The following is a 19,219-nucleotide window of genomic DNA, read 5'->3' on the forward strand; positions in this document are numbered from 1 at the left end:
AAATGGCTTGTTTAGTTCAGTGGTGTTGTTATCATTGTGTCAAAAACAGAAGTAAAACAATTAATAAATATCGGTTCTGCATATCGGTTATTGGGCACATGCAAATAATCGGTATCGGTTATAAAAAAATCAATATCGGTCGATCTCTAGTCAAGCGTGATTTCTATGTTTCACGCTGGCTGAAAACTACCATCGCTTCGGACAATCTGATGAACCACTTAGGTGTCTAAAATGTCGTTTTCTTTCCAAGCAATGGAATGGAGGATGATAATTATGATGCTGAAGGAAATCATGAAAACAGGAGTCAGAAGGTGTTGTTCAGTTCTAATGTGATGTGGCACGCCTATGCTATTGCCATATTTACATGGCCAGTTTGACTGTATTAATATTCAAAAGGGTTTATAAAAGCATTTAAAAAAGCCACTTTTGGTTGTACAGAAGAAGATGAGCGAAAGGCGCATGGCGGCCCTGCGGCAGGACAGCAGAGAAAGCGACTCCGAGGAAGGAGAGACAACACTCCGCAGCCTAGCCGGTCAGCCATCGTTGTAATTGATTATAGAGCGTTATATTAACCGATATAATCAGTCCTTTAGATCTTGTGTTTTGTTGTTTCTTTTCAGACGGCAGTGCTTCAGACGTCTCGGCTTGCAATAACCAGGCTGTTCCTGTCCAAGCGAAAAACTACTACAAGAGTGTCTCTGAGAACAAGGAGATCATCAAGCTGGTGACTGTCCTCAGCACTTCAATCAACTCCAGCAAGAAGGTAACAACGACACGGTGAGGGTATCGAACCTGACGCCTGTCTGCTAGCTAATGGGCTAATTGACCTACAGTTAAGTACAAAAATGTGCAAAAGCAGACAATATAAATCAACACACACTTTTAGTTTAACCAGATGAGAAGCTATGCATTATACAGTAGTTTAATGAACATCAGAGAAACGAGCGAGTTCCTGTCACTGTCGTGTTTTACAGCAGTGCTGCTTTTCCTCTGATACAGGAAGCGATGAATGCCTTCGAGCACTTCAGCCGATATCATCACATCTGGAGGAAGGACAGAGAGAGCACCATCCAGATGTTCGTGCAGGGAAACCCTCTGCTGGCAGAATTTGAGTCTCAGATCCTCTTCTACCGAGACCTGGAGCAGGAAATTAGCGCCGAGCCTGAGTTTATCACCGTGGGGGCGCTGGCTTTATACACAGGTGAGCTCATCCTGATCACTTCACTGCTTTTACAGCCTAGCCATTATGAGTACACACACCAAATATGCTAACCTTCCTGTCCTGTTCATTTCTTTTCAAATACTCAATAGATCATATCTTTATTTTATCTAATTATCTAATAAATGTCATTTATTGAACATAATATGCACACGCTTCTGCTGGCGAGCGAAATCTAACACTCTAATATCAGCATTTTTGATATTCAGTGTGTCACGGTTCAAAGGTAGATGTGGGAGCAGTCGCAGATTTCAAACATTTAATAAACAAACAGACAAAAACAACAAAGACACAATAACACGAGGCAAAATACTGTGGCAAAACCAAACATCGCCGCATGGATAAAAGCATGGAAAGACAATTAAGTGAGACAAAGAAGCAGTGCGAACAGTGGCTATATATATGAGTGCTCGTTAAACAAAAACATGATACAGGTGCAGGTGGTCATATGACAGTAATATGGTGCAGTGGCTGCTGGGAAATGGAGTCCAGAGTTACGTCTTTGATATATGACACAGTGGATATTAAAAAAAGTCTGCACACCCCTGTTAAAATGGCAGGTTTTTCTTTATAATTGTATTTACAAAGATTACTCTAACCCTTATTATTTCACATTGTTGCCCTCAAGCTCAAAATGATCTGTATCAGTATATGAAGGTAAAAATTTTAATTGGAAAAAAAAACACCCAACAACCAACATTTGTATTTTGTGCACCAAGTTAAAACAAAAAGACTAAATTAAATAATAGAATTATTTAAATAATAGCTTTCTTTCTTTCTTTCTTTCCTTCATATTAATGTATTACTTTCTTGGTCATTTTTCCCATGTTTACTTGCTTATTTATTTATTCATTTTTCTTGTTATTTTTTATATGTTTCTGCGTTTCATATAATTTCTAAATTATACACGTTCTAAGTTATAGCATGGGATTTTTTTTTCTAATGATGCATAATAAATCTAAATACAATACACTTGTTGGTAACAATGCAAATAAAAAAAATATTTAAAAAACAATATTAGCACATGTTCATATGATCAGATAGGTGATAATCATTTTGGGGTGTAAAAGTTTATGAATGGTAAAATCTTGAATTGCGAAATGATATTGTCTGAAAGAAATGCAAAGTTTAAGGCTGAAGCAGTGACTACGAGTCATAAATGTAAAGCTTCATGAAAGTTTTGTAAAAAATTTAATAAATAACATTATTGAGTCAACACATGTAATATGTTCAGACGTACTAAAATACAAAGGAAAATACGTAATATCAGATCCAGGGCGAGATGAGTGTTTAAGATTAGATTTCGTTTCTGTTTTTTTGACTGGCCATCTGCATCTTAACTGGCTTTGACAAAATTTTACCAGAGAGTCCAGGAAATCCCAGAAAAATACTTGCTGTTTTTTTGCAGAATAATTTGATTTATTACTTTGATTTCTGTAAAATAAATGCAGGGAGCCAAAAACCTTAGGAAGTATAGACTGGTTTAGAAGTGTAGCTTCATGCATATACATGTTATCCCTTCACCCATCGCTGGTTGCACAAATTCACAGAATTTTAACCCTAACCCCAACGCCAACCCTAACCCTGCACTAACACTAACCCTAACCCTATTAATAAAAATAACCCCAGAATATTGTACCATTCTTATGCCTTATACTGAAAACTTAGCTTACTGAGAGCAGGAAAGAAGCTAAGTTTCGTTGTTTCATTGAGATTATTATGATTCACGTTATGCTAATCGAATTTGGATTCTTTCGCTGATAGCCGATCTAAAGCTGGCCCTCATGGCCGAGACCAAGTGCTGGATCGTGGACTTTGGCCGCCACTGCAACAGGAAGTACCGCGGTGAGATGGAGCAGATCCTGGTGTTCGTGGACGAGGCCGGCAAGAAACTGCATCGGCAAATCAAAGACCTGGATGACATTCGCATCACCATGGCAGCGCTGAAGGAGATCAGAGAGCATCAGATCTCCATCGACTTCCAAGTAGTACCCATTGAGGTAAAGAACAAAACACCAAAACAGGATAAACACATTTCCTAATAAATTGTAAAGGCACACTTTCTTTAAGAACATGCTAGAATTTTTTGGTGTTAATATTATTGTTATTAGGGTGCACAGTGGCTTAGTGGTTAGCACGTTCGCCTCACACCTCCAGGGTTGGGGGTTCGATTCCCACCATGGCCCTGTGTGTGTGGAGTTTGCATGTTCTCCCCGTGCTGCGGGGGTTTCCTCTGGGTACTCCGGTTTCCTCCCCCAGTCCAAAGACATGCATGGTAGGCTGATTGGCATGTCCAAAGTGTCCATAGTGTGTGTATGTGATTGTACCCTGTGATGGATTGGCACCCTGTCCAGGGTGTACCCTGCCTCGTGCCCGATGCTCCCTGGGATAGGCTCCAGGTTTCCCTGTGACCCTGAAAAGGATTAAGCGGTATAGAAGATGGATGGACGGATTATTATTATTAGTAGTAGTATTATTCTCCACTGTCCTGTCCATGTCTCCTCAGGAGTCCTATGCCATGCTGAATAAATACGAGCTCTCGGTGGCGAAAGAGGAAATGGAGAAAGTGGACACGCTGCGATACGCCTGGGAGAAGCTTCTGACCCGGAGTGCTGAAGTGCAGAACGAGCTCGTTTCTTTGCAGCCCAATTTCCGGGAAGAGCTAATCAGCAACGTGCAGACGTTCATAGACGACTGTGAGCACTTCTATGGTGACTATGAGAAGGTCAGTTGACAGAGCTGGCGCATACAACTGCTGTAGCATCACATCAGGTTAAGCATGAAAGCTTTTCAACTCTTAACACACTGTAGCAATTGCAAAACTTGTTTAAAAAAAAAATTTTTTTACTTTAATACACATTGCTCAATGACATATGTGTTCTTTCTAGGATGGACCCATGGTGGTGGGTTTGGCTCCCCAGGACGCCAGTGATAGACTCATTATGTTTCAGGTAAAGTCACATGACCACGATCACGTTAGCTTTCATGAAAACATTATAAGCACATTTACATATTAATAACATTTTGGAATGGGATATCCAACAATCTCATATACATTAGGTGTATATGAGCTTGTGTATTTATTCGCATCACATCGATTTTCGTATCAGAACCGCTTTGACAACCTCCACCGCAAATACATCACCTTCACCGGTGGGGAGGAGCTCTTTGGCCTGCCCGTTACCCAGCATCCTCAACTGCTGGATATTAAAAAGCAGCTGGCACTACTGCAGAAGCTCTACGGCCTCTACAACAACGTCATTGACACCGTCAATGGCTATTACGACATCCTCTGGGCCGACGTCCACATCGAGAGGATCAACAACGAGCTCCTGGACTTTCAGGCACGGTGAGTGACCAGAAAAAATATTTCTAATGTAATGCAAGAGAATATGTGATAATATGCTGCATTAAAAAGGATGAATTCAGAAGTGGATTTCAGTCACACTCGCCGAATCTTGCGCTCCAGCAGAATGAAAGGCAGATCTGGAGAATTTTAGTTTGAGTCCACAACCAAAAAATGTTTATTCATTTATCAAAATGTTTATTTATCGGTTGTCAAAAATGAAGCAGAATTACAAAGGCAATATTAAGAAAAGTACATTAATAATACATCTATCTATCTATCTATCTATCTATCTATCTATCTAATTATTAATTTATGTAATTATTTATTAATATACTTTTCTCAAAATGACCCACGGCCATGTGTATGATAAACGATATGGAAAATGGATGGATATCAAAATGAAATGTAAGATTGGATTTTCTAAGAAAATGTAAAGAAATAAAAAATGATAATAAAATTATGCATACAGATTAAGCAGTAGATTTCCCCCAAAAAAATTATTTACCAAAGAATGTGTCTGGGCTGACTTTCATACTGTATAACCATTTAACAGAATATTATTTCATGCAGATATTTAGCAAATTATGAATAAATATATATTTTAAAAAATATTTAAGATATTAAACAAAACTCCATGTTAAGAGTGTCTTTATTATGTAGATATTTTTACATTGGAAATTGTCAATAATCATGACATTCATATCAACAAACCAACAGAATCCCCAGAAACTGTTAATCTTTGTGCATATAATAATTACATAATGGAAATTGATGTCTATACATGGGGATCATAACATATTTTCTTAAATTTTCCAACAGTATACAATTGAATATAAACACAGATATATATTTAAAAAAAAAAAAACACTTGTTGAACATCTATCTGAAAACTTATACACGAAAGGTCTAAAAGTGATGTTTTATATTAATAATTGTCCATGTTTTTACCTGTTTAGAATGAAAAATCTATAATCAAAAAATTAGAAAGTGTACAGTCATTTATAATAATTTGTGTATAGATGCCGTAAGCTGCCTCGTGCCCTAAAGGAATGGCAGGCCTTTTTGGATCTAAAAAAGAGCATCGATGAGTTCAGTGAGTGCTGCCCACTCCTGGAGCTGATGGCCGACCGTGCCATGATGACGCGCCACTGGAAACGGATCACCGAGCTTACGGGCCATACCTTCGAAGTGGAATCTGATGCCTTCAAGCTGCGTAACATTATGGAGGCACCTCTGCTCAAGTATAAAGAAGAAATTGAAGTGAGACCTCAATTTTCCTAACTCTTAACATTCGCAGTAATGTTAGGACTATACGTCATTTTTATTTTTGTGTGGTAGGATATCTGCATTAGTGCCGTGAAAGAGCGAGACATTGAGCAGAAACTGAAGCAGGTGATCGCCGAGTGGGACAACAAAACGTTCACGTTTGCGCAGTTTAAAAGCCGTGGAGAGCTGCTGCTGCGTGGAGACAGCACATCTGAAATAATTAGTAGCATGGAGGACAGCCTCATGGTTCTGGGATCACTCATGAGCAACAGGTGAGAGCAAAAATTCCTAATTGTGACAGTTAGCTATCAATTTAGAAACAAGACCTGATTAAGAGTCTTGTATAGCCATGGCTGGCTGGTATAGATTTCCCATTAGAGCTAATACATAACACTAAGGCATAATTTTTGGCATCCAGATTATCTTATTTGCTGTTAAAAGTGGATTCTTTTTTTTTTAAGAAAAACTTTTGTTGAACCATGATCAGCAGCACCACCAATAGATAGTGGCTCAGAGATTGGGGCTGGTTTCTTTCTAGCCCAGACTGTAGATTCATGCAGCAAATAATTGACAGTCCTGTCAAGTGATTTACACAGAGTGAAATGCCTCCTAGATTTGTTTTCTGGATCTCAGCATGTCTGGCAAACATCAAGGATGGCAGCTCATCAGCTGAAACCAAATTTCAGCAAGACTTCGCTGTTGTAGATCCTTGTACATGCATCCCTACATCAAGATCTTGTGATATCCCTGAAGAATTGTTGGGTCACGTCTTCTTGCACTGCACAAAACCTTGGGGTAGTTCTAGACAACCAACTACAGTATCATTCTGTCCTCATACTGCTGACCTGACTCAGTCAGGCACGTTTCTCATTCAGAACATCATGGAGGATCTAGCCATTTCTATCCATGGCTTGTTCAGTCTCGCATTTCAAGATTGGACTACTGCAACTTGCTTCCTGCAGATCTGCCCCTGCGTACCATCCAACCCCTGCAGCTGATCCAGAATGCAGCTTGTTTTCAACCTGCCCAAGTACTTCCACATCAGTCTGTGCCCACTGTAGCCTCCTGGGTGGAACCCAGCATAGTCTTCTGCTGTTGTAGCCCATCTTCCTCAAGGAGTTGTGGGTTTTGAGATACTTTTCTGCTTACCACAGTTGTAAAGAGTGGTTATTTTAGTTGCTGTAACCTTCCTGTCAGTTTCAACCAGTATGGCCTTTCGCTTTACTCATCAACAAGACATTTCCACGTCCAGAACTGCTACCCACTGTATGGTGTTTTTTTAAAAATGTTTTTCACACCGTTCTGTGTATACTGTAAACCCCCAGAAGATCAGCAGTTTCTGAAATATTCAAACCAGCCCTTCTGAACCCAACAGCTATGCCATGGTGAAAAATCACTAAGATCATATTTTTCCACATTCTCATGTTTAATATGAACAATCACTGAAGCTCTTGACCTGTATCTGCATGGTTTTATTAATTGTGCTGTTGCCACATGAATAGCTGTTTGGATAATTGCATTAATGAGCAGGTGTACAGGTGGGTATATGTAGGCATAATGTATGTGCAATACTATGTCCTTGATGGGTGTATCTACTAAACTGGTGACACAGTGTATGACGCCTTAACAAGCAAGATTACAACGAAAATAATTTTCACCCCAAACACATTTCCAGGTACAACACTCCATTTAAGGCTCAGATCCAGAAGTGGGTGCAGAATTTGTCCAATACCACTGACATCATTGAGAACTGGATGACAGTGCAGAACCTCTGGATCTACCTGGAGGCTGTGTTTGTGGGTGGAGATATAGCCAAACAGCTTCCCAAGGTGCTTTGCAGTTTTATCACTTTTCTTACATATTTCTGTGCATGCCCATGTTTCGAAATGCTGTCTGATGGGCTCAAACAAGAAGATCTGTTTTTAATACCAATATATTTTAGAAGTATTCTGCCTCTGCCAGTGACACTTTTTGCCCTGCACCCTAAACAGGAAGCCAAGCGTTTCTCCAACATCGATAAATCCTGGGTGAAGATCATGACACGGGCGCACGAGATGCCCAACGTTGTGCAGTCATGTGTCGGTGATGAGACAATGGGCCAGCTTCTTCCCCACCTGCTCGAGCAACTTGAGATGTGCCAGAAATCCCTCACTGGGTATGTTATTTTCCATGGAAACCCAGTTGAAGATTATTTTCCTATAACAGCACAGCCCCAAAATGTTCCCCAAATTCCTTACTTATGGAATGGCGACAGGTTCACATTCAGACATGAGCAGATGTATTGATTTGCAGGTTGCTGTAGTTGATGTGTCAAGTTACAGGTTAAAGGTCAAGTGAAAAAAAAAGAAAACAATAGGCAATAGGAAATTAAATGACAATAAATAGTAAAAAAAAAAAAAAAAACAGCAAATATGTCAACATTGAAGCCTTTAGTAGGTCATAGATGTACAACTTTATCCTGTCAAAGTTCTGCTAAACAGGTTGTCATCTTTTGGTTGAAGGTATCTGGAGAAGAAGCGTCTGCTCTTCCCTCGTTTTTTCTTCGTGTCTGATCCAGCTCTTCTGGAGATCCTGGGCCAGGCGTCTGACTCTCATACCATCCAGGCTCACCTGCTTAACGTCTTCGACAACATCAAATCTGTCCGCTTTCATGATAAGGTACAGCTTTATTGCGGCTTCAGATCTGTTTATTAATCTGTTACCTAATACTACTTCAAGCTGAAAAAATCATCTTAACACAACATTTACTTCATTTATTTTAATGAATTTACATTTAAAATTTTAAAAAATAATTTATTTCCATCTCCTGCTACCACTTAGTAACTCTTCTTTATGTGTCGATTTCATTTACATTTAACCTTAATTTGTGTGAAAAGTGGTTGGATAGTTTGATATAAGGGTGAGGTTAGCATAAATACTTTATTATTATTATTATTATTATTATTATTATTATTATTACCTTTATTAATGAACTACAAGTAGCCATGAAATTAATACAGGCATATAATTCGAAGTCAAAAAATACTATTGTATTGTATGCGTTTATGCAATTTCTTCACATTCTGATGAAAAATGACTGAAAATGTTACCTCAGATGTATGATCGTATCCTGGCCATGTCATCACGTGAGGGTGAGACGGTGGAGCTGGACCGGCCCGTCACCGCCGAGGGCAACGTAGAGGTGTGGCTTAACGCCCTCCTCAAGGAATCCCAGAGGTCTTTGCACCTCATCATCCGTCAAGCGGCCATGTCAATCCAAGACCCTGCCTTCCATCTGATTGACTTCCTGGATTCCTTCCCTGCACAGGTACTCCAGGGTTAAGCCTCTGAAATGTAACAAATAATAGATATTTAACAGGGCAGTTGCAGTACTCTTCGTTGGCATTTCTTATATCTGCTTTTAAAGTTTAAAGTTTGTCTAAAAATGATCTCACCTGGACACTTCGTACCATAATTTTTTATTTTTTTTTATGACATCCTACAAATTCTTCCAGTAAAAAGCAATTATCATTGTTGCTATTGTTGTTTTTAATTTGTTTATCTCATATTTCTTTAGGTTGGTTTGTTGGGAATCCAGATGATCTGGACTCGAGATTCAGAAGAAGCTTTGACTAATGCGCGTTATGACCGTAAAATTATGGCCAAAACCAATCAGTTCTTCCTGGATCTCCTCAACACTCTCATCGACATGACCACCAAGGACTTGAGCGCAATGGAACGGACTAAATACGAAACCCTAATCACCATCCACGTCCATCAGAGGGACATCTTCGACGACTTGGTGAGCGAAATAGACTTCGAATGAGAAAAATATTCATATTTAATTGGAAATTAAAACACATTTTGCTTGATACAAAAACCTGCCCATACACACAGACACAACACACCCCCTTACTTTGTATCTTGACTCATTAGCCATTTTTATCAGGTAGATAGAAGCTTTATGGAGCACTAAATTCTCAGCCAGGTTTCAGCCGGTCTTATTCATATGCAAACATTGTACTTCGCCGTTTGCATTTGCACCAATTCCATTTTAGAGTTTGTATGAATAAGAAATTGCTGGAACATTCAGCTTCCTAAAACTTCAGAACCTTCAGCAAATAAACCTGTGTTTATATAGTTCTGCACAAGTTAGAAGGCAATCTCTTGAACGACTGCAAACCAAATTACTCTGCTTGGCCTGTTCCAAATATAACACAACTCTGTTTATCCGTGCTTTGAACGGAAGCCAGATTTGCAATATTGAGTTATGTAAGTTTTTATATATTTATATAACTGCTCTGCACCAGCTCTGTCTCACACACTTTTCTAACTGAGTTTCAACTTTCACGGAGGAGTAATTGTGCCACTGTTGCATTTTACCTTGTTGAGGCTCACAAAAGTCTCACAGTCAGGAAATTTAAAAGAACATGAAAAAGATAAATATACAGCATTGCTAACTTGGTTATTGATTCAATTTAGTGATTACATGTAGACAAAATCATTACCGAAATTTATCAACAATAATTATAACCATTTTTAAATTATTTATCACCTTTTACCCTTCTATACATACAATCCAGTCGACCCTAATCACCTTCTGCAAGCTTTCATTCATTATTAGCAGTATGTCAATATGAATTCATAATATTTGCTAATATTCCATTACCATTCCTCTGAGATTCCTGAAGGTAATATTCCGCTAAAGTTTTTCAAATATTTCCTCTGACATTTCTTTAATGTTCCTCTTACATTCATTTAAGGCTCATCAATGTAATGCTTTTAAGGTTGTAAAGTTTTTGTAATATTCCTCAGATGTTCCTTTAACATTCCTCTAACAGTTCTTTTAAGGTTTGTCTATGGTTCTTGAAATCACTTATGTTTCTCTAAGGTTCCTCTCAACTTCCTGCAATGTTCCTTTAAGGTTCCTCAAGTAGGCAACTAGCCTTCATCTAATGTTGCTCTAAAGTTTCTTTAAAATTCCTCTTATGTTCCTGTAATGTCTTCTAACATTTTGTTTGCTGTTTTTGTCTTTTGTTCTTTTCTTCTAGTGTCGTTTGCACATCAAAAGCCCCGCAGACTTCGAATGGCTGAAGCAGTGTCGCTTCTACTTCAACGAAGATTCAGACAAGATGCTGATCAACATCACAGATGTGGGCTTTGTTTATCAGAATGAGTTTTTGGGCTGCACTGACAGGCTTGTCATCACTCCACTAACAGACAGGTAATCCTGGGAGCAGGGGTGTTTATTTCATTAGTTAATTAAACTAACAGTGTTGTCCAATTATATTTCTCAAGCAAGACTCAGCATTGTTTTTTCATTACCGTGAGTTAAAATGCTGGTTACATATTGAACTGTGGTTCTGTGAACAACAGATAACCAACATATGACTACCATATGGTGTAGAATTTGAAATAAATAGTGCTGTCATACAGGCATTTCTCTGGAACCTTCTCTAGATCTGAATGGCAAGGACACAGTTTTCAATGTTTAAAGAACCATGGTTAGATATACAACTAGAGCTGTATTTCACCCTCTGAACCTGGGTGAGAATCACATGGATTCTTCTGGGTGAGGAACTGACTCACTTTAGGACAGACTGGAAAGGTCTTTGGAAATTACCCCCTACACTTAAGCCATAATGAGAGCCAATGTAATTTTTGTAGATCCTGTAGAAGGTACACGGTGATGCCCAGATTGGAATATAACAGACTATCTGGAGCATTATGCCTCTAAGTAATCCCCATGAGTAGGAGACACTCTGTGTAGAGTTCCTGGGCATCTGGCACACCTAAAGGCTATGGTGATGACGTCCACTACTCACTGGCCCAGTCTCACTGTTTAGACAGGGATGCTCCTTGTGTATTTACTCTCTGACAGTTCAGTTAATCTAATGATTGAATCACTGTTGTTCAGTCAAAAAGGTACTGCAGATTATGTACTGGCCAATCAGTTGGTTAACAAAAATAAATTAAATAACTTTGGGTTTAATGACTTGCACATGGTCACCCCAGAATCATCTGGCCAGTATCCCATGCAAGGCAACGTTTCACCAAGCCATGCAGTTCTTTTTACTCAAATTATTTTTACTCAAAGCAGTATTTAAGGAGACCCATTTCAGTTTGTCATCCTTCATGGGTTTATAAGCGTGGGTTTTAATAGACATAAGGGACCATACAAGGACAAGATCCCACACTGGGCTCTTGGGGAGTGTGGTGGAGGAAGGTACCTTGAGTAAGGTGTTGACAAGTTTATGAGCCCCCAGCCGTTCACTGATCATTATCCTCAACCTGTACATCACTATGAAGCACCAAACCCACAGCTGCACATAAGCTAACTGAGGGTGCCAATTGTATCTCTCCATTTGGGACAACAGATTTGTTCTGAGCAACAGTGGAAACTAAAGTGGGTGGCTGAAATTTGTGCAACGTGGGCAGAAATGTGTACAGTGAGGACAGTTGTAGGCCAGTGCATCCTGACCCAGTCTAGATCTACCAGGGTGAACCACAATCAACAATGTTGATTTGGCATCACTGTGCCCTGTCAATCCTTTCCCTGATTTGGGCTACCACTTCTCTGTCTCAATAGAGCATCCACTGTACCATTGCTCCATTATGCAAGGGAGTTGCTGTCAGTGAGGCTAACCATGAGTGGGCACACCTGTGTAGATTTTGCACCATCCAAACTTCTGCAACCCTGGTGATAGATGTATCCAATAGCCATGGCCCACCAGCATCTGGTAGTCTCTCAGAACTGGTAGCAAGAATTTTGTTGCTAGATAGAACACCCTCAGTTCAGATTGGTTCTACTGTCACACTGCGGCTCCACATCTTGGTAAGCATGAAGTTGGTTCTTATTGACTGAAATAGGTAGAGACGATAATGCATAACTTATAGAGATGCATACAATTGTTGTTTTTTTTTTTTTTTCCTGATTTAGGTGCTACATTACTTTAGCCCAGGCTTTGGGGATGAGTATGGGTGGAGCACCAGCTGGACCGGCTGGAACTGGAAAGACAGAAACGACCAAAGACATGGGCCGCTGTCTGGGAAAATACGTGGTTGTCTTCAACTGCTCTGACCAGATGGACTTCCGAGGCCTTGGCAGAATATTTAAAGGCAAGAATAGTTTTTCACTGGGTGTTTTAAGCTAGCTACATATGTCTCTTTTTTATCCATATTCTTGAGATACAATGTGAGTGTGAGAAAATACAGAAATACTGTAGTTTTAAGACTTGGTTTTCAGTGCTGTACCTCTAGCAGGCAGTGAATACACACACACACACAGACACACACATTATATATTTATATAATTCAAAAAAGTTGGGACGCTGTATAAAATGTAAATAAAAACAGAATGCAATGATTTGCAAATCTCATAAATCCATATGTTATTCACAATAGAACTTAGAAAGCATATCAAATGTTTCAACTGAGGAAATGTACCATTTTAAGGAAAAAATATGGTAATTATAAATTTGATAGCTGCAACACGTCTCAGAAAAGAAAGGCAACAAAAGGCTGGAAAAGTAAGTGTTACTAAAAGAAACATCTGGAGGTTAATTGGCAACATGACTGGGCATAAAAAGAGTGTCTTAGAGAGGCAGAGTCTTTCAGAAATAAAGCTGGGCAGAAGTTCACCAATCTGTGAAAAACTGCATCTACAATTTAAATATTAGGAACATATAGATAGATAAAAATAAACTGTTTCATGAAGTAAAATGATTCAATAATTATCATGCTTGAAAACAAAAACAAAATTATTTCTGTTGCATGCAGCATTGACCATGGTGTATCCCAATTTTCATCAGGTATAGAGATGAGAAGTTGTCTATATGCTAGCAGTCACTAGGCTATGATGTAGCTACTCTATAAAGAACGGCTAATACAGTAATGTAACTTATACGAGAAAAGTTGGATGTATATTGAATTTTCTAGGACTTGTAGCACTTTATTTTAGAGTATATTAAGTAACATGTAATTAATAGGTAAGTAGTAAGTAGCTAGTAATAATAAGTAAATATCTGGTAAGTAACTAGTAATAAAAAGTAAGTATTTGGTAAGTAGGAAAATTGTTGGTAAAGTAAATTGTTACTTCTATGTATAATTGATATATTATGTAATATTTATTATTATTAGGTTATTATTAGGTTTAGATTATGTGAAGTGTCCACCATAAGTCCCTTCTTTTCCTAACTGAATAGAAACTGAACCAGTTGCTCGTCTGTTTGTTTCTGAAGGTCTAGCTCAGTCGGGTTCCTGGGGTTGCTTTGACGAATTCAACCGCATCGAGCTGCCAGTGTTGTCTGTTGCAGCACAGCAGATCTCCATCATCCTCACATGCAAGAAGGAGCGAAGAAAGAGCTTCATCTTTACTGATGGAGACTCGGTAGAAATGAACCCTGAGTTCGGCCTCTTCCTCACCATGGTGAGATCTTGTAGTGGGGGATTATACCGTGATCCAAGGATATCTGAGAGGAAAATGTGATATAAAGAAAACCATAATATTGTGTTGTATTATAATCATACACTGTAAATTATCTGTTTAATATCATACATATGTCTGAGTTTCATGCTGACTGCTTTCATCCTTTCCAATCACATGCTGATTCATTACTCAAAAATGGTTGTTTATTTTGAACGTGTGACTTTTCCCCATGGAGAGCACAAGCAGTGCGGATGAGGGGTTTTTCTGTTCTCCACCTGAGGAAAACAATAGCATTGTCAGATCATTCGGACAGGATTGCTTTTCATTACAGCCGATCACACCGTGCTACTTCCACTTGTTTTTTCCCCCCAGATAGACAAACATGGGGAAGTTTGAACAAGGGCAAATTTGAAACCTTATTATCTGTATAGTATATGGTGGAGATAAAAAATTAATAAATTGATGCCTAGATGTAGATGCAGATTTTTATGTGTCTATATACAAAATAATTAACAAACAAACATATTTATATGAATGTATAAAAAAGTGTGTCTGTTTATAAGAAAATACTGTATAATACTATAAACACAGTATATTTATATAAGAAAATGCTATACAAGTATAGTATTACAAATATTATAAAAAATATAATATATATAAAATATAAAAAATACCTACTATAAGTATAACACAATAAATATTAGAAAATACTATAGATACATATTGTACAATAAATATAAAATTCTATAACAAAATAACTATACTGTACAGCACTCTAAATACTATAAAATTCTATAAGAAAATACATACGGTATATTATGCAGTATATACTATATGTGTAGTACTATAAATATTATCAAATATTTTAATAAAATTCAATATAATAAATATAGTACTATATAGTTCTCTAGAAAAAATACTTCACTAAAAAGATATGAGTTATAGTAAACTATTAAAATTCTACTGAAAAATACTTTTCTATAAGTATAGCACAATAAATACTTTATTGGAAAATACTATATAGTACAATTAGAGTACAATTAATATAATACAACTATGACTATATAATGCAAGTATGATACAATTAATAGTCTACAATTTCTTTAAAATATACTATACTATAGGTATAATACTAATTACGAAAAAACATCCTATACAAAAATGTGTAGTACAATTAATACTAGAATATTCTGCAATAAAATGCCATACTATAAGTATATTACTGTAACTAGTATAAAATTCTACAGGAAAATACTATACTACAATATAGTACTATAAAGCATGTGAAATTCTATAATAAAATACTAATATAAGAATAATAATATAAATATATTGTAAATATTTTATAAGAAAATGCTATACTGTAGTGTAGTACTATAAATACTCTAGAATTCTATAGGAAATACTGTATAGTAGTATAATTAGTAAATACTGTAAAATATTGTACTATAATTATGGTACTGTAAATACTATATAACTCTATAAGATTATATATTATCTTCTGATAATATATTATGTTTTAAGTATATACACCAAAAATACTATAATATTCTATATTCTAAGAAAAAACAAGACATATAGTGCAATAAATACAGTACTCTAAAAAAAATTATGTAAAATTGATTCTGTTTAAAGTTCTTCGCTTCCTAAGGAAGTTGAAAACCTATACTAAAACTTTTCTGAAAGGGAAACCCATTGTTGTAGGGCTCTATGTAGAACCTGGGAGGGCGGCATATACTTTGTATATAATTTATATCCAAATTGTGTACCTTGAAGCTCAAAATATTTGTCATCGTTCATATTGTATTTAGAACCCTGGGTACGCGGGCCGTCAGGAACTCCCAGAGAACCTGAAGATCAACTTCCGCTCAGTAGCCATGATGGTTCCGGATCGGCAGATCATCATCCGGGTGAAACTGGCCAGCTGTGGCTTCATCGACAACATCGAGCTGGCCAGGAAGTTCTTCACCCTGTATAAACTGTGTGAGGAGCAGCTCTCCAAACAGGTACCAAAGTCCATTTTTTCAATGAAATATTCCAGAAGCTTCAGTAACTAAAGTGTTTTTCACACCACAATACGATAATAATAGCTTTGATTTAAGGGTACAGGATAAATAACAGTTCTGATCAACTGTGTGTGAAAACTGCAGACCTGTCTCAATTTCTCAAATTTCTATTTCATTACCTTTATAATATGATCAACATAGTTTGTTTTCTCCTTGATCTCTCAGGTTCACTATGACTTTGGTCTGAGGAACATCCTGTCCGTCCTGCGCACATTAGGCGCAGCCAAGCGGGCCAACCCCAATGACACCGAGTCCACCATCGTCATGAGGGTGCTGCGGGACATGAACCTGTCCAAACTTGTAAGAACATCGACTCGGTCCTGTACAATCATACATTTTAAAAATAATTTTTCTAACACAAACATTTTTCAAAACATTCACGTTGCCATTAATGATTAATTATTAGCAACGGTTCAGCGCCACTTCCCAGTTTGTTTTCACCTTTTGAGTATTTTCCATACTGATGTTAAAAATTGAAAAAGTTTGTATACATGTATCTTTTTTGGACATGCTGCTTCAAAGCACTAAATGTTCACTGAGAACTTTGAAGAGCATGCTTTATTAGGAAAACTAGCATTTTCATTTTGTCCCTTAGTATCGCTCTATACTTTTTCTGGGTTCTGCCACCAGATTGATGAAGATGAGCCGCTTTTTCTGAGCCTGATCGAAGACCTTTTCCCCGGAATACAACTGGACAAGGCGGGATACCCTCAGCTGGAATCAGCCATAGATAAGCAGGTGTGGGTCAGAGAAATGTGTCTTGTGGTACAAATGTCAAGCTAGAAAAACAAGTGCACACTCGTTCTCAGATTTGCAGAAGGGAATATACGTGAAAGCAGAGAACATGAAAGAAGCCCACAAAGACACAGGGGAGAACGTGCATCTCCAAACAGGGCTCAGGATCGAACCCTGGAGGTGTGAGGCTACTAAATTTTTAAAATTGTGTTAGTTTGTCATAACTGATTTGTGTGAGTGTGTGTGTGTGTGTGCAGGTCACAGAGGCCGGTCTTATTAATCACCCTTCCTGGAGGCTAAAGGTGATCCAGCTGTTCGAGACGCAGCTCGTGCGTCATGGCATGATGGCACTGGGCCCAAGCGGAGCAGGAAAAACCACATGCATCCACACACTCATGAAGGCCATGACGGGTAAAAAAACAGACACACACACACACACACACACACTCACACACACACACACACACACACACACACACACACACACACACACACACATATAGAATCACGTACAACCCATCACATATACTGTGAGGCATACACTGTGTGTGTGTTTGTGTATGTATGTGTTCAGATTGCGGTCAGCCTCACAGAGAGATGAGGATGAACCCGAAAGCCATTACGGCGGCGCAGATGTTTGGCCGACTCGACGTCGCCACAAACGACTGGACTGATGGCATTTTCTCCACCCTCTGGAGAAAGACACTGAAAGCCAAAAAAGGTGCTTTTTGACCGAATTCCCACTCGTCTTTTTGCCCTCATTGTGGTTTTTTGTTTGTTTGTTTTCTTAGATTTTTTAATTATCACATGGTCATGTCATGCTGGAGTTTCAGTGTTAAAAAAAAAAGGATTCAATGTTATAAAAAAAAGAACTGCATGATAGGACGTCTGAAAAACTCAATCGATCTCTAGAGCTTCAGACAGAATTAGAAATCAACAGAGCAGCAGAAAGCAGCGCGGAGAGACTTCGCTTCTCACACGATCAGATCACATCTTTAATCAGACAGAAACTCGAGTCTGAGTTCAACCTGAGGGCGAAACATAATCAAACATACGCAACTGTGTTATGGAGCTTTGTAGTGAGGACGCACACACACGCTTCTGAAGACAACCCTGAATAATAAACAGAGAGCAGACACAACAACAGTGAAGAAAGTATGCACAGTAGTATATCATGAGACTTTCACTGATCTGATCTGTATTTCTCATGTCCAGCTCTGCCTTAACGGTCTGTCTTTGTCTCTGTTAGTCTTCAAGTCCTGTCTCACTCACTAATGTCTTTATATTTACATTTTATGGCATTTTGGCAGACACCCTTATCCAGAGCGACTTACATTTATCTAATTTATATAACTGAGCAATTGAGGGTTAAGGGTCTTGCTCAAGGGCCCAACAGTGGTAACTTGGCAGTGCTGGGACTTGAACTCCTGACTTTCTGATCAGTAACCCAGAGCCTTTAACCAGTGAGTCACCACTATTTATTGTCCAGCCCTGCCTCAGCACTGTCTAGCTCTACCTCTTGCTTTTTCATTGATCTCTCATTTCGTTAACTCGCCACACCCATCCCCGTTTGTCTCAGGTGAACATGTCTGGATTGTGTTGGATGGCCCCGTCGATGCCATTTGGATCGAGAACCTGAATTCGGTGCTGGATGACAACCGCACGCTGACACTAGCCAATGGCGACCGCATCCCCATGGCGCCCAATTGCAAGATCGTTTTCGAGCCGCACAACATCGACAACGCTTCACCCGCCACCGTGTCGCGCAACGGCATGGTGTTCATGAGCTCCTCAGTGCTCGGCTGGAGCCCCATCCTCGAGGTGAGGGCCAATCATTTAAAGATTCCCGAGTAGAAGTACAGCATATACTATAAAATGAATAAGAATTTGAAATAATTCTACTAACAGTTCTGCAATATTCACGCATGCAGGGCTGGCTGAGGAAGCGCTCTCCTCAGGAGGCCGAAGTGCTGCGTGAGCTCTTTTCTGGATCTTTCCCTGAGCTCTACCGTTTCAGTGTGCAGTGTCTAGACTATAAGATGGACATGCTGGAAGCCTTCATCATCATGCAGTGCATCAACGTGCTGCAAGGCCTCCTGCAAGTGCCCAAGGTATCGCAAACATATACAAAATTTTCACACCCCTACTCTTTGCCATTTTAGTGTGTATGCCATGAA

At 38.6% G+C, this 19,219-nt stretch overlaps 1 protein-coding gene across 1 annotated transcript in view; it reads left to right on the plus strand.

The window, feature by feature from the left end:
• The window catches only part of dnah5 (dynein, axonemal, heavy chain 5), a 106,280-nt gene that overhangs the window by 36,107 nt on the left and 50,954 nt on the right, over positions 1 to 19,219 (plus strand). Inside the window, exons 22-45 of the mRNA XM_053679503.1 lie at positions 439 to 532; positions 621 to 763; positions 1,000 to 1,201; positions 2,984 to 3,219; positions 3,726 to 3,944; positions 4,108 to 4,170; positions 4,330 to 4,568; positions 5,588 to 5,828; positions 5,907 to 6,106; positions 7,510 to 7,663; positions 7,826 to 7,989; positions 8,336 to 8,492; positions 8,929 to 9,141; positions 9,391 to 9,615; positions 10,865 to 11,037; positions 12,754 to 12,932; positions 14,054 to 14,241; positions 16,053 to 16,247; positions 16,473 to 16,607; positions 16,938 to 17,045; positions 17,300 to 17,453; positions 17,617 to 17,763; positions 18,622 to 18,863; positions 18,974 to 19,153. Coding sequence (XP_053535478.1) covers positions 439 to 532; positions 621 to 763; positions 1,000 to 1,201; positions 2,984 to 3,219; positions 3,726 to 3,944; positions 4,108 to 4,170; positions 4,330 to 4,568; positions 5,588 to 5,828; positions 5,907 to 6,106; positions 7,510 to 7,663; positions 7,826 to 7,989; positions 8,336 to 8,492; positions 8,929 to 9,141; positions 9,391 to 9,615; positions 10,865 to 11,037; positions 12,754 to 12,932; positions 14,054 to 14,241; positions 16,053 to 16,247; positions 16,473 to 16,607; positions 16,938 to 17,045; positions 17,300 to 17,453; positions 17,617 to 17,763; positions 18,622 to 18,863; positions 18,974 to 19,153 — 4,251 coding nt within the window. The remainder of the gene's footprint in view (positions 1 to 438; positions 533 to 620; positions 764 to 999; positions 1,202 to 2,983; positions 3,220 to 3,725; positions 3,945 to 4,107; positions 4,171 to 4,329; positions 4,569 to 5,587; positions 5,829 to 5,906; positions 6,107 to 7,509; positions 7,664 to 7,825; positions 7,990 to 8,335; positions 8,493 to 8,928; positions 9,142 to 9,390; positions 9,616 to 10,864; positions 11,038 to 12,753; positions 12,933 to 14,053; positions 14,242 to 16,052; positions 16,248 to 16,472; positions 16,608 to 16,937; positions 17,046 to 17,299; positions 17,454 to 17,616; positions 17,764 to 18,621; positions 18,864 to 18,973; positions 19,154 to 19,219) is intronic.

This window comes from Ictalurus punctatus, chromosome 1 (assembly GCF_001660625.3).
Source record: "Ictalurus punctatus breed USDA103 chromosome 1, Coco_2.0, whole genome shotgun sequence".
NCBI classification, from domain to species: Eukaryota; Metazoa; Chordata; class Actinopteri; order Siluriformes; family Ictaluridae; genus Ictalurus; species Ictalurus punctatus.